At 34.1% G+C, this 16351-nt stretch overlaps 1 protein-coding gene across 1 annotated transcript in view; it reads left to right on the plus strand.

Moving 5' to 3' along the window:
* LOC123540989 (uncharacterized) overlaps positions 1-5736 on the plus strand; it is a 92735-nt gene extending 86999 nt beyond the window's left edge. Inside the window, exon 19 of the mRNA XM_053527249.1 lies at positions 1068-5736. Coding sequence (XP_053383224.1) covers positions 1068-1132 — 65 coding nt within the window. The 3' untranslated portion in view covers positions 1133-5736. The remainder of the gene's footprint in view (positions 1-1067) is intronic.
* Positions 5737-16351: the final 10615 nt, after the last annotated feature.

Genomic DNA, 16351 nt, shown 5'->3' on the forward strand with positions numbered 1-16351 from the left:
ATAGGACGGAGTGTCATGCGCAAGAACCAGGTCCCTAGATCTAAGGTCAAGGTCACACTTAGAGGTCAAAGGATACATAAATGAAAACTTTATCCGGAGCATATCTTCTACACTTAAAGGTCAAATGTCAAATTCAAGAATTACTTTTTGTCCGGAGCATATCTTCTTCATGAATGGAGGGATTTTGATGTAACTTTGCACAATTGTTCACTATTATAAGACGGGGTGTCGTGCGCAAGAACCAGATCAAGGTCACACTTAGAGGTCAAATGATACAAGAATGAAAACTTTGTCCAGAGCATTTCTTCTTCATACATGGAGGGATTTTGATATAATTTGGAACAATTGTACACCAACGTGAGACGAAGTGTCATGCGCAAGTACCTTCTTTAAAATTACTTCCCTTTGTTGTTACTATAAATAGCTTCTATTGTAACTTTTTCATTGCTAGTCATAGGGAAAAATCGAGACAACTTTTCTGTAGTACAACATGTATGTTACATCCACTTTTGTGGTGTATTTTGACCTATCTCTACGTGGTAAGGATTTTTTGTGGCAAACCTTTTTGGGCGTATTTTTTTAAGATTAACTTCCCTTAGTTGTTCCTGTAAATAACTTATTTTGTAACATTTTTATAATTGACCGTAGGAAAAAAACAAGACTACTTTTCTGTGGTGCAACATAGATGTTACTTTCAAATTTTAGGTGTATTTTAAGGTATCTCTACCTGGTAAGGAGTTTTTGTAGACTTAGAAAAACAAAAGAATTACAATAATTACTAAACAACCACAAAATTAAAAATCCATTTGCAAATACGAGTGCTTTTTGCTAATTTGCTGTGGCATTCTGGCATTCTGGCATTCTTGTTATTAGTATATTTTGTAAAGTCTTTTAATTGACAATTTACCTTTTAATCTTTCCTGTATGTTCTGTCTTTGGTTTTAACATAATAACTTCTATTTAGTACAATATATCAGAAACTTTATATATTTAGCTATAGAAACATATGACTTCTTTTGTATTAGCATTGGTTTAAATGTTCTAATATTTATTTATTTATATTGCAGTGCCTCAGAATGAACATCAAGCAGGACATGATTCTGCCCAGGAGTTAAAGGATAGTGGCTTATAATTACATGATGTAGACAGCTGTCTCGTATTTCATTGTGGGACTTTTTTGCCATGTGGTTAAAGACACATTCTTTTATTATGTCTCCCCCATATATGAGGGAGACATATTGTTAACTCATCTTATTTTTAAAAATGATGAGTTATTGTCATCACTTGATGGGCGTAGGCATTGCCTGGTTACGTTTTATATTTTGGTCAGCTTTCCTCCTAAACTGTCAAAGCTATTGCATTGAAACTTGAAACACTAGATCACCATCAATAGCTGAATCTGTACAGCAAGAAACATGACTCTATCCTCCTTTTTGAAAGAGTTATGACCCCTTTTGGACTTAGTAAATCAAATTTCTTGGGTTAAGTTTTATGCTCAGGTCAATTTTTCTCCTAAAATATCAAAGCTCTTGCTTTAAAACTTACAACATTTGTTCACCAACATTATACTGCAAGAAATATATCTCCATCCTCCTTTTTGCAAGAATTATGGCCCCATTTGGCCTTAGAAAATCACATTTCTTGGTTAAGTTTTGTGTTTAGGTCAGCTCTTCACCTAAACTATGAAAGCTGTTGCTTTAAATTCGCAACACGTGTTCACCATCAAAAACTGAATATATACAGCAAGAAACGTAACTCCATCCTGCTTTTCACAAGAATGATGTCCCATTTGGGCTTATAAAATATCAGATTTCTTGGTTCTACGTTTAGGTAAACCTTTCCCCTAAACGGTCAGAGCTATTGCTTTAAAGCTAAAAGCAGTTATTCACCATTAAAAGCTGACTGCACAGCAAATACTCTAACTCTACATTGCTTTTTATACGTCCGAAGTGACGTATTATGTTATACCCCCGTTGTCCGTCTGTCTGTCTGTTAGCAATTTCGTGTGCGCTTTGTAACTCTTGAACCCCTTGTAAGATTTCGAAGAAACTTGACACAAATGTTTACCACATCAAAACGACGTGCAGAGCTTATATTTCGGATGACTTGCTTCAAGGTCAATGTCACACACTTGGGGGAGCGGTGTCAAAGGTCATATGAGTATGGTTCGTGTTCGCTCTATAACTCTTGAACTCCTTGAAGGATTTCAAAGAACCTTGGCACAAATGTACACCACGTCGAGACTACGTGCAGAGTGCATGTTTCGGATGGCTTGCTTCAAGGTCTAGGTCACTCTTAGGGGTCAAAGTTGAATGACTTTGTTTTGTGTGTTTATTGCTCTGCATTGCGGTGTTCTTGTTTTTATTTGGCAGATCCCTTTTTGGTTCACTAACAATATTTTTTTAGCTCACTTGAGGACAACGTGCTCATGGTGAGCTATTGTGATCACACTGTGTCCGTCGTCCGTCCGTCAGTCAAGTCAGCCGTCTGTCGCCAACATTTTTGTTTAAACGACCTCTCATACAAAACCAATGAATAGATTTTGATGAAACTTTGATATTCTTTGGGTAGTCTTCTACCAAATTTGTTCAAACGGTTCCGCTTGGTTGCACATAGAAGATGCCAGAGCTAATAATAGAAAAAAAATTCAAACGACATCTCCTCCTAAACCGATGGACCGATTTTGAAATAATTTCATACAAATGGTTCTTATGTCACCTTCTACGAGGACTGACAGTTCAAATCATAACGATTTATCAAAAACATGGCCGCTAGAGGGCGTGGCCACATTTCCCTATATGTATATAGTGGAAACTTTAACAATCTTCTTGTATGAAACTGTTTGCCCGATTTTAGAATAATTTTACACAAATGGTCCTTGTGTGACCCTCTACCAAGATCGTTCAAATATTTTGATTCATCGAAAAACATAGCCGCCAGAGGGCGTGGTCACTATTTCCCACATGTATATAGTGGCAATAAAAATCTTTTTGTGTGAAACTGCTGGCCTGACTTTAGAATAATTTTACACAAAATTAATGGTCCTTGTGTGACTCTCTACCAAGAATGTTCAAATTATTTTGATTCGTCAAAAACATGGGCGCCAGAGGACGTGGTCACTTTTCCCTATATGTAAAGATTGTAAAAACTTTTTAAAATCTTCTTGTGTGAAACTAATGACCCGATTCTAGAATATTTTTTACACAAATGGTCTTTGTGTGACCCTCTACCAAGATTGTTCAAATTATTCTGATTCGTCAAAAAATATGGCTGCGAGGAGGCATGGTCACTTTTCTTCTCTGAATCAATAAACGCCAGAGTCTTGATATTTGGCGTGTGATATCAGATTTGTAATGTCTACCATAATTGTTCAAATTATTGCCCTGGGTTCGAAAGTGTGAGTGACATGTATATATAGCGCTTTAGGGTCAATGACCCTCTTGTTTTGAATCACTTCCCTTTTATGTTACTATAAATAGATTATTTTATTACTTTTTTATTATTAGCCGTAAACCTGTCTTATAGTTAAATTTTATCTTTTTTAATACTTTACTATTTTTAACAGTGTGTACAAAAAAATGAAATAGAACTAATAGGCTTGGAAATAAGATGTGTGTTGTAATGTATATTAATTCAAAAGTTACAGATCAATTTGAAGTTACTTCTTATTGTACGCAGTAGTTTTACTGTTGAATGTTTTGCAATGGGTGCAGTATTAGGAATAGCTTTAATAGACACTAAAGATCCGGAAAAAAAGTGAAAAACCTCCATGGAGCTGATGAAATAGATATGGCTAGATAATGATACGGCATGAGTTAACCGTTCCAGCAGCTGTATACAGCTCTCATGTGGATTGCTAAGTAGCATGATATTCCTGTCTTCAATACACATACTGTAATTTGGCTCCATGTTTTGTTTTTGTTCGGTTGGTTTAGTAAGAAATGAACAAGATACTAAACATGGTCATAGAAATTATTGAACTTTTTTTTGTCATTAGCATTCTTTATATTGTGTTTCTGCTCTTGACTGATAAGTATTTGAGGTGAGAGGAAACAATTTGTTGTTTTGGGGGTTTTTTTTACAGCCAAAGTGTACAATTTATAATCGCCATTTGCATATGGATAGTAGCTTGTTTCCTTTTCGATGAGCAAACAGATATTAAAAGAAAACAAAAGAAGAATCACATTTTTATTCTTACTAGAGTCTTACCAAACTAAATTTTATTTTTAAGCATGTCTTGATGTGAGTTTTATTTTAAAAAACAACAACAGAAAATGGCAGTCATTATTAATCTTTCTTGTATATTTTTATAATTTAGACCCAGTTTTGTTGAGACTTTCTTAAATAAGCTTCCTTATTCAGGTAGACATGCACACTTTAATTCACGACCAGAAATGATGTTGTTTAGCATATCAAACAGTTCATCAAGTCAAATAGCATGTACTTTATATTTATGTGAAAAGCTGTACCTGTAACGCTGTCTAACTTCTTCTCAGTCATTTTTTGTAAATTCTGCTGGAACACAATCTGAATACAATAATAAAAAATGTGATGTAAGGTTTATACTTAACCTGTGCCAGGAATGATAACAGTGTGTTTAATTTTGATTTGTCTGTCTTTTTAAGTTTTCCATTCAACTTTTGTTCTGTATACAATTGTTGCCAGAGGTGAAGGTGACCAACTATACTGGATATACAGTCGAAACTCGGTATCTCAAACTCTGTTACCTCGAAATTCCGCTTAAGTCGAAGAAGTTTTCAAGTCCCGTCAAATTTCCTTCATTACATATGTACTTCAACTCAGGTTACGTCAAAATTTGACTTACCGAGATTACGGATATGTCGAAAGGGATTTTCAGTCCCGTCAATAAAATTCAAGTGCATTGTAAACTCGGTAAGTCGAAGTTAGAAAAATATGCGATAAAATTTCACACATCTCATTTAGAATGTGATTGGTTTTTAACACTTGTTCATATTTATTGCCTTACCAGAATACCGTGATGCCGACATATCAAAGTGTGGCGATTATCAAAGTGAGATGATGTCATACTTGTTTGCACGTGCCATAATGATAATTGTTTGATGTAAACATTAGATTTCTTAATCAGCAATCATTTGTTTTTGAGACGTTATGAAAACTGCTTTTAAACTAAACTAAATGAATTACTTAGTCTGAACAGTTGGGATCTTTAATAAGGATTAATTAGAGGTAAACGCGATGAGACTGTAAAAAAAAACTTCATTGGGGAAAGCATCATTCGTTCAAAATGTCAGAAATGCTGTCAATCCTCCGGGAGAGGAACGTGGTACGAAAAGGAAACTTACCTCAAAAAACATTTGAGGTTAGTATCATTTTTATTCTTCGAAAAACTGAAAACTTTGATAAACACGAACTGTACAGAATCGGGAACGCGTAGAGTAGTAGAATAGGGATAAATCTATTATTTATCCACTCATGTCAAGTGCAGAATCCTTTAAAATTTTAAATGATTTTCAAGTAATCGAAACCGTCACATTGTTCTCAGATGGTCATAGTGCTCTTTATTGGACACTGAACTATGTTAAAATTGGCTTAAAGCAAGATCGAAAGAAAACAAGTAACTTGAAAACCAACTCTAAGCCGAAATGGTGTGATGAGTTCAGTAGTAATTTTCAAGCAAATATCGACTCAAATCATGTACAATATATTAAGCAACTGTGTGATATTACCAATGTACAAAATGTAAATACTCGTATTGAATATTCATTAACGAAGACAATTCATTAGATGTATATTGAAAATCAAGGTCGTCTACTCAAACTTTTCCCGGGCAGAACTGTAAAGCATTTAAAAATGTAAATAATAAACCATGGTTTGGGCCGAAATGTTACCGAGCACGTACCAATTATCATGAAGCTAAATCACTATATAATACTTGTAAGTCACATGATGATAAATTACGAATGAAAAATGCTAGTAAAGAGTATAAACATGTAATGAATTATTACATTAATAAATATAAGCATGACAATACTAAGAAAGTACGTAAAATGCAATCAAAAAAATCCTAAACAATACTGGAATTTCTTGAAAAGGCTTAAGCCAAAATCAAATACGAAGCCATCTCCGTCAATTAATGAGTTTTATGAACACTTTAAGACAATTAATAGTAAACCAAATGATAACCAAGATATAACTTTGGATCAAACGTTTATTATTTAATTCAAAACTATTCATTAATAAAGAAATAACCCATGATGAAATTCTAAAATAAATAAACTCAACAACAACAACGGTAAAGCTTCAAGTCCAACAGATAAGATACTAAACGAATATATCAAGAATACAAAACATATGCTTTTACCAGTCTATAAGCAGTTCTTTAATATTATACTAGATTCTGGCCATATTCCTAAAGTTTGGCTACAAGGGTGGATAATGCCAATCTATAAAAACAAAGGTTGTCCCAAAAGTACTAATTCATATAGACCAATCATAATACTATCATGTCTTGGGAAATTATTTACAGCTGTTTTAAACACTAGGTTAACCAACTATATGGATGAATTCCAATTACTGAATGAAAGTCAAGCAGGCTTTAGAAGTGGCTACTCATGTTCTAATCATTTATTTACCTTGCATTTATTAACTGAAATATTAAAAAAGCGTAAACAAAAACTTTTCTGTGGATTCATTGATTTTTCACAATGCTTTGATAAAATCTGGAGATTCGGATTATGGTATAAACTACTCCAACATTTTGTTAATGGTAAACTTTTCCAAGTCATAATTAACATGTACAATAATATTAAGTCTTGTGTGGTGTAGAACTGAAAGACGTTACGAATAATGAAACGTGGCTAAAATTACTAGTACTTCTCTACGCTGACGACACTATAATAATGTCTAATTCTGCAGAAGATTTTCAAAATTGTTTAACATTATTTAACTCATATTGCTCTGAATGGAAACTCAAAGTAAATGTTGATAAAACCAAAATACTTATCTTTGGTAGTAAGAATGCGAGAGATAGATTTAATTTTACTTTGGGTGACGAACCGATCGCTGTCGTTGATTCTAATCATTATCTTGGTATGACGTTTACCAGCAATGGGTCTTTTTAACTTGTCGTAAACATGTGACACAACAAGCCAATAAGGCACTCCACTTGTTATATTCTAGATGTAGTAATACAGACTTGCCAATTGATCACACAATTAAATTGTTTGATCACACAGTACTGCCTATCTTAACTTTTGGAAAAGGTTCATAATACATTTTTACGGAGAATTACTTATGCCAGAAAGAGCACTCCAAATTATATGTTGCTGGGTGAACTTGGAAGATATCCAGTTTCTGTCACAATTAAAACCAGAATGATTTCTTTCTGGGTCAGGTTGTTATTAGGAAAACAGAGTAAAATCTCCTATATCCTATATCAATATATGCTTAATAACTATGACCAAAATTTTAAATGGATAAACAAAATTAAAGACATACAAAATTCGGTAGGCAGACCTGACTTATGGGTGAATCAAAATAGCTCTTTGAATAAAAGTACTCACTTACGTATTAAGATTAATTTAATTGATCAATATAAACAACAATGGCATTATCAGATGCAACTTTCGAATAAAGAAAAAGTTTATAATAGTTTTAAAAAATCTTTTGGCTATGAAAAATATTCTAATATTCTACAACGAAACGACTATCTGACACTTTTTAAGTTTAAAACTTGTAATACACGAATTCCGTCAGAAACAGGTCGTTATGATGGCACCACTTGTCTTGACAGAATCTGCCCACTTTGTCAAACGGACTCTCCCGGAACAGAGAGCCATTACATTTTCAAATTTAGTTACTTTAATAGCCAAAGGAATGAACTCCTTAATAATCATAACTTGAAAATCGAAAACGATATTGCATTTGCAAAAATTATGAACTCGATAAATGAAAGAGATCTAGTTAACCTATGCAAATTCATTCGTGCTGTTTTGGCAAAATTCTAGTGTATTTCACAGCAATTAAAATAATACATTAAATCTGCTATTGCACTTACCGAAACAGCACGTGTAATAATCCAATAACAATATAAATCCACAAGACAATGATTCATCATAGTGCACGTCTTTACATTATTATGGCATTTCACTAAATTCACATATTCAATGACCATTCATCAGTTATGGTCAATTCATTTTATGCAAAAATAGCGTAACAACTTTTAATAACCTTATTGACTTAGCACTACTTTTTATTATGAGAAAAATAGCCCTAAATGTAAATATACATATATATGTATATTTTTATTCAAGTCAATTCATGCATGTAATTTCAAAAAAATTGAATAAAATCATCTTGTTTGACAAATGACCATCTCAAACGTATTTTAGAATGTTGAAACTTCAATACGCTTGTTGCAATAAACACCAATGCTTTTTCTTTCTTTCTTTATAATTGATAATGACGCCTTTATATGCAACTTTAATACATTGAATATTTTATCAGAAAAAACATATGAATTCCCCTACCATCTGTATCAAATTTTGATAATGTATGACATTATTAACGCTTGAATTTGATATGGTTTGAACTTGTGCATCTATCTTTATGTTTACTACTAGATATATAATGTTATGAATAACTTAATAAGAAAGTCCCCATATTGTATGTGTAAATGTATACTTGGGTTGTAATAAAGAAATCTGTCTGTCTGAGTGCCGAGAGCGTATAAACAGTTTTTATTTGATTATATTTATATTTATTTGTATTAAACTTGATCACATGGTCAGACCTTTGGAAAAGATTATACTTTCTGCAGTGGAATATTTTCTTAGTTTAGAATAGATTCTGTCTAGTGTTTCCAACCTTGGAAGCTGAGTTACTGCAAATTTCCCAGGTGAATGTCTGCGAAATTACATAGGTGATTGTTTGGGAAATTACCAAGGTTTTATGTCTTGGAAATTACCCAAGTGAATGACTGGGAAACATTATGTTCTATGGTTAAAATTACTGTTTAAGTGAAATATATTTTATGACCCCCCCCCCCACCCTGATGAAGAAGGAGGGGTATATTGTTTTGCAGATGTCGGTCGGTCTGTCGGTCGGTCGGTGGTTATGTAGACCAATCGGTTTCCGGTTGATAACTAGACCGCTTGGGCCTAGGATCATCGAATTTGATAGATTGGTTGGTTATGACCAGTAGATGACCCCTATTGATTTTGAGGTCAGTAGATCAAAGGTCAAGGTCACAATGATCTGGAACAGTTAAATCGTTTCCGGATGATAACTCAAGAACGCTTGGGACTAGGATAAAGAAAGGTGATAGAATGGTTGGTCATAACCAGTAGATGACCTCTGTTGATTTTGAGGTCAGTTGGTCAAAGGTCACATTGACTAAGAACAGTTAAACGTTTTTCGGATGACAACCCAAGAATGCTTGAGCCTAAAATAATGAAAATTGATAGCAAGATTAGTCATGACCTGCAAATGAACCCTATTGATTTTGAGGTCAGAAGGTCAAAGGTCAATGCCACTATGACTCAGAACAGATAAATGGTTTCCGGATGATAACTCAAGAACGCTGAGGCCTAGGATCTCGAAAGTTTACAGGGAGGTTAGTCATCCCAAGCAGATGACCGATATTGATTTTGAGGTCAGTAGGGCAAAAGTCAAGGACACTGTTGCCCGGAACAGTAAAACCATTTCCAGACGATAACTTGAAAACGTTTGGGCCTTGGATCACAAAATTTAAAAGGGAGGTTGATCATGACCAGCAGCTGACCCATATTGATTTTTGTGTCAAAGGTCAAGGTTACAGTGACCAGGAACAGTTAAAATGTTTACGTACAATATCTTGAGAATGCTTGGGCATAGAATTAGGAAACCAATTAGGAGGTTTATCATGACCAGCAGATGACCCTTGTTGATTTCGGGCTCAATAGGTCAAAGGTTAAGATCACTCTGACCAAGAACAGTAGAATTTTTGTGCACAGTGACCATATAATGTTCCTTGTGCAATTACTGAATGCATCAAAGAGGCATTTCGTGTTCTACAAGCTCATGTTAGTTTAGTAGTATTGTTAGAAAAAAAGTATCATTAAATTCTCTACAGAATTTTAGGGCTTATGCTTATGCTTATTATATGTCAGTAATATAAATAATTTTTATTTACAAAAATTATGTTATGTATCGTTTAATAATGTTGGTATATTTGTTGTTTCAGATGGTATATTCTTACCCTTCTTTTAAGTTCATATGAATTTTAGTGTATAAAGATGTAAACTACCTCTTTTACAGATATATTTAAATGGAAGTTTTTATCGTAGTTCAGATTATCACTGCTAATCAGTTCACCCTTGATCTGATCATGGATGATATCTGCTTGCTTTTTAAGGCATTTTTATATTGCGCATATAGTGCCACGGTTTTCAAATTTCAGTTTCTTAATAGTACTTAATTTATGGCAGATTTTTAATATAAATGTTAGCGGAGGTAATCTGACTTTCATGCAATGTAATTAGTCTATGAATGTAATCTGTTTTTGTGTCTCTTATAATTCATTTATTGAATGACCAATAACATGTTAGATACATTCGCTTATTATTATGTCGATTGTGAAAATTGTAATATATATATATATATATATATATATATATATATATATATATATAATGACTTCAGGGTTTCGTTTTGAGGAGGCTACGTTTTTGGTGCGTGGCATTCCCTGTTTGATATTTTTCTTTGTTTTTTTCACACGCTCGCTTAGTTTTTCTTAAATTTTAATATAAAAGTCACAAACTAGTTTCGCCGTGAATGGCTCATCAGTGTGTCTAAATATATAACAATAAGAGATAGGGAATTAATTCAATAGTTTTTGTATATATATAGTGTCGTTGACTTTTATAACAAATCATTTAAGTGTGAGACAGTGTGCCAGTTAATAATTAACACACATAATCATCATTTTTTCATATCCTGACAAGATTCCAATCTTTATTTTGATAACTCAGTGTATATTAATGATGTAAACATTCCTAATTATTCTTATTAACATTGCTTTATCACTGGAAATTGTTAATGTATTTTCATTATTTTTCATCTTATTTTCCATGTGTTATGTTTATCGGATATCACTTTTTTATGTACTGCGGGTTACGCTGTTTTATGTTTCATCTAAAATTTTGTTTTTTCATAAGCTTTTTTCTAGGCTAGGATTTAGTTTTTCCATTTCAAACTACAAGTGTAATTAAGCTATACAATAGTGGTTAAGATTTCTTGCTTGTATGGATACACACATATGGAAAATCATTCTATTACATTTTTGTCAATTTTCAGAACACAGCTTAGCCGTACACATTCAAAATATGCTTGTAAAACCGAAAAGTGAATAGATCTATACAAATTAGTAGATTTATGTATGGCAGGTTACTCAATAAAATAATTTAATATTTCTTTAGGACAGTTTTCAGCAGACTCGGCTATATTTCATGGATTATATATCGCCCTTCTGTAAATTTGGGCAGATTTTTTTTTTCAATTCCAGTACCGTTAGTCTGCCTAGTTTTACGTGTACATCTGATCTGCCCACTTTTACGGTCTTCTAAGGATTGAATCTAAAGATCGAAAGTATATCTGCCCACATCTATGGTATAGTATATATATGGGCACATACAAGACATGAAATCTCAGCCTCATGGATCATGGTTATATACACATAGTTCAGAATCCCAAAACTGGAGGTTTGCCATTTTTCAGCTGGAGTTGGGGTCTCAAAACTGGAGGTTTTTTATCGACATAAATTAAGCGCGCGGACACACAACTTAGAGACAAAATCCAACATTTTAGGCTACACAATAACGCATAAGTCTACACCAGAAGAAACAATTCTCATAACTCTTGATTTGAATTTTGACAGAGTTATGCCACTTTTTAACTTACATTTTTCAGTTAAAGTTTTATATAATGTCCAATATCTCTGTTACATTCAAAGCTATTGACTGTTATGTCCCTTTCACTGACAAAGCTTTAATTGCCCCTTTGGCAAAGTTTTAATTCAGAGTCAATCACTGAGAAACGTCGAGCATTCTGTCTTACAGAAACTCATTCTTGTTCTAACTTTAAACTTTCTTAACAGATTAAATTTGTTGAAACAAAGTCTCAATTTAGGTCTGAAATGGAGGTGAACATGCATCAACATTATTCTACTCGAGGACTGAAAAAAAAAGAAGCTCTAAATTGGTCTGAACACAACTCATAAATTATGTAAATTCCTTAACCCACCCACTTTCGTATAAAAATACTGATCGTTAATGATTTTGACATGAAAAACAGAAAACAGAAATGCATCAACATGTATTTACCAAAATAATGTAGATTGATGTTAAAATATAAATGAGTGTGTTTTTTATCCAATTTTCAATCAGATAAGTCCGATTTTAGTGGCAAATAAATTTGGTAAACATTGGAAGAAAATGGCGTAACTGCATAAGGGGAAATAACATTCATGTTCTAAAAATAGTAATGGGTTGGTTTTTCCAACAATTATTTATGTGTGATTTTATTACCGAACAAAACTTTTCTTTGAATAATAAAAAATTCATTTCAGCTGGGAATTATTTCTTATGACTGGGAGTTCTTTGCTTCAAATTGGTAAAAAAGGAGCCTAATTGACATTGAGAATGGGTCGATATTCGGCCCCGTAAGACAGGTCGAAAAGGCCCTGCTTGTCTCATCCCTTATCAAAACAATTAATCATGTTATAAAAATTCACCTGTGAAAAAATAACTCGTTCCTCCAGCTACATGTAAGTCAAACATGTATAATACACAACAGTCGGTGACACTTTGATTTACTGTGTAAACATGTTTGGCACTCTTCGGTAATTATCAACCCAGTCATAATACTGATTGTTTTTATTTTACTTTATTTTTTTATTTATTTATTTTTTTTTTTTTTGTTGAAAAGCGGGAGAATTATGGTTTTAGTCGGGAGACGGGAGGCAAGGTGAAAAACCGGGATTTTGACCCTCCCGCGCGGGAGATCACATGTATATTATACATTTAGCTGCTCTTAATCACATTTAGATATATATGGAAGGTGTATGTTTCTATATACTAAACGTTTTTTGGTGCAAGACAATAGTTTCATGTAGGGAACATTGCATTATTTGAAATACCACTTCTTTCATGTCAAACAGTGCTCTTTGTTAATGTTTAAGGAAGCCATTCTGGTTCCTCTTGTTGTGAATTCCTTTTTTGTGCTCCCAATGTTTTTTTTTCCTTTTTTGGAGGGTGGGGAGGGGAATGGGGACTTTGATTTTTCATATGATTCAGAATATAAACAAATTTGAAGTGAGAATAGATTTGGTATTGTTGTCACATGTAGCTTTAACCGTTTAAAGGAGAGAACACAGAGAGGTTTTAAAAATAAATTATCAAGCTGTACGATTGTTTGGGAGTGTATAGGGAGCCAATGTGCCAGTGCAGAGAGCCTGGACAATTGTATTTACTGGAAATGATTTGCAAGAAGTGGTAAAATTATGTCATCATATTTTAGAAATCTGATCACATTTGTACAGATATCTTATATGTAGTGATTGTAATAGATTTAATTTAGGGATTAAACCAATATGAATGTTTGCAGCAAGTATGCGGCAAGCTTGTGAAAAGCTTGTATAGGCTGATCATGATTATTGCAAGCTTGCAGCAGGCTTACGCAAGCTTGCGTGCATTTTCATACAACATTCTGCAAGCTTGCGATAGCCTGTTGAAATCCTTCATATCCTGTCGTGTTTGGTTGATATTGACTGTTTTGTTGAAGTATCTGCTGAGACTGAGTAATTGGCTGTATATTATGTGCCATAGCTAACCTTTTCTCACTGTTATTGTCTTTGTCCTGAGGTGAACTTTTACTCTTTTTTCTCTTTTTTTTTCCCATTTAGATCCGAGATATCAAAAGTTTATCACTTGCATGTTTTAAGCATATATATCCCCTGAAAATCCACTTATTTTCACATTGTTTATGCATTTATAATCACTTCTATTTCCCAAAATATAAAAAATTTCTTTGTCACAAAAATTTGAACGTCCATTACTTTGCGCATGCGCACTAACTCTCCTAGAGATAGATTGGGAAATATCTGGCATAGAGAACTATATTTTTACATAGTTTACCCTTTGTCAGCTTTGTAAACAAATTTAACATATTACAATATTACACTTTTTACTTTGTTACTTATTACATCTATGCAAATGAAATCTTGGAGAATACACATAGAAATGTAGGAATCTAAATGTTACACGGTTTTAAAATATTTGAACTAATGTTGGGAAGAAATGGTTCAAAAACATTGTAAATTTCATCTCTCTGATGATACGTTGATGTATCTTTTATCAATTATGACAATGTCCCTTTTTAAACTGTAGAGAATGCCATATAGTTTGATTGAATAAAGATTGCTTCAAAAAATTAGTTTTATGTTTTTGGTTCACTTAAAGTCTATAGAAATATATGAATGCAAAGATCTAACAAAGCATGGGGCTCAGAATTCCTCCATGTGAGGAAGACATACAGCTGGCAGCAGGTAGGTCAGTGCTTCTACCCAGATGTCTGCTCAAAATAATACTTGGGAGGAGCACCTGGCATCTTCCTCCACTATCAAAATCTAGAAAGAGATCTCGACCATCACTTGTAACAGTTGGTTTGATGTTTAACCCAATTAAAAAGCACTGAAATCACACATACTAGAAAATATCATTGCTGTCATATTGGTGGCAAAAAGTTTAGGGTATGGAGCAGCTTTTGTTGGTAGGTAGTGGGACAGGAAACAAATATTTCTTTAAAGTTCTATGTAGCAATCAGCCTTTTAGATAAAATAATTTCTATAGTTTCTTGAATTGAAGATTTCTTTTGGTTCTAGTTTAAAAGGGGGAGTTATATGTCATTCGAGCTTCGTTAACTCAAACTCGATGGGACCAGCAAAATTTGTTCGAGTGATCGGTTGTTTGAGTTATACAACAAAATTCATTTATATAAAATACAGGGATTTTTCCAGGACCTGACGACGAGTTCGAGAGAAGGGTGGTGTACAAAATATCTGAGTTCGAGTTAACAAAGTTTGACTGTATATCGAGGGCTCAATGCGAAACTAGTCTATCTGCTTCTATTTCTATATACACTTGGACTAGTTTCGTGTTGAGCCCTCGATATACAAAATCAAAGAAATTCAGCTCAAACAAATATCTAAACAAGAGCTGTCTCCATAGGATGACACATGCCCCCGATGGCACTTTGAATGAATAGTTATGGCCGATGCTAGAGTTTAGGACCTTTGACCTACGGACCTGGGTCTTGCGCGCGACACGTCGTCTTACTGTGGTACACATTCATGCCCAATAATTTTAAAATCCATGCATGAATGACAAAGATATGGACCAGACACACCCATCAATGCACTATCATGAAATATGACCTTTAACGTCTAAGTGTGACCTTGACCTTTGAGCTACAGATCTGGGTCTTGCGTGCGACACGTCGTCTTACTGTGGTACACATTCATGCAAAGTTATTTGAAAATCCATCCATGGATGACAAAGATATGGACCGGACACGAATGCACTATCATGAAAAATGACCTTTAACGTCTAAGTGTGACCTTGACCTTTGAGCTACGGACCTGGGTCTTGCGCGCGACACGTCGTCTTACTGTGGTACACATTCATGCCCAATAATTTTAAAATCCATGCATGAATGACAAAGATATGGACCAGACACGCCCATCAATGCACTATCATGAAATATGACCTTTAACGTCTAAGTGTGACCTTGACCTTTGAGCTACAGATCTGGGTCTTGCGTGCGACACGTCGTCTTACTGTGGTACACATTCATGCAAAGTTATTTGAAAATCCATCCATGGATGACAAAGATATGGACCGGACACGAATGCACTATCATGAAAAATGACCTTTAACGTCTATGTGTGACCTTGACCTTTGAGCTACGGGCCTGGGTCTTGCGTGCGACACGTCGTCTTACTGTGGTACACATTCATGCCAAGTTATTTGAAAATCCATCCATCGATGACAAAGATATGGACCGGACAAGAAAATTGCGGACAGACTGACAGACCGACAGACGGTTCAAAAACTATATGCCTCCCTTCGGGGGCATAAAAACATTTTTTTTCTGTCGTCAATTTTTTTTAGGTCAGACACAACCAAATACTTCCATTTCTGGTCAGAGACCACCAAATATTTCAGGACAGATTTTAGGTCAGAGACCATCAAATTATTTTAAACTCGGACCGAACTTGCGACCTCTTTAGTGGTTGTTAGCTACAAGGATAATACACCGACATAAACAACAAACC

Source organism: Mercenaria mercenaria, chromosome 16, assembly GCF_021730395.1.
Source record: "Mercenaria mercenaria strain notata chromosome 16, MADL_Memer_1, whole genome shotgun sequence".
In the NCBI taxonomy this organism is placed as follows: domain Eukaryota; kingdom Metazoa; phylum Mollusca; class Bivalvia; order Venerida; family Veneridae; genus Mercenaria; species Mercenaria mercenaria.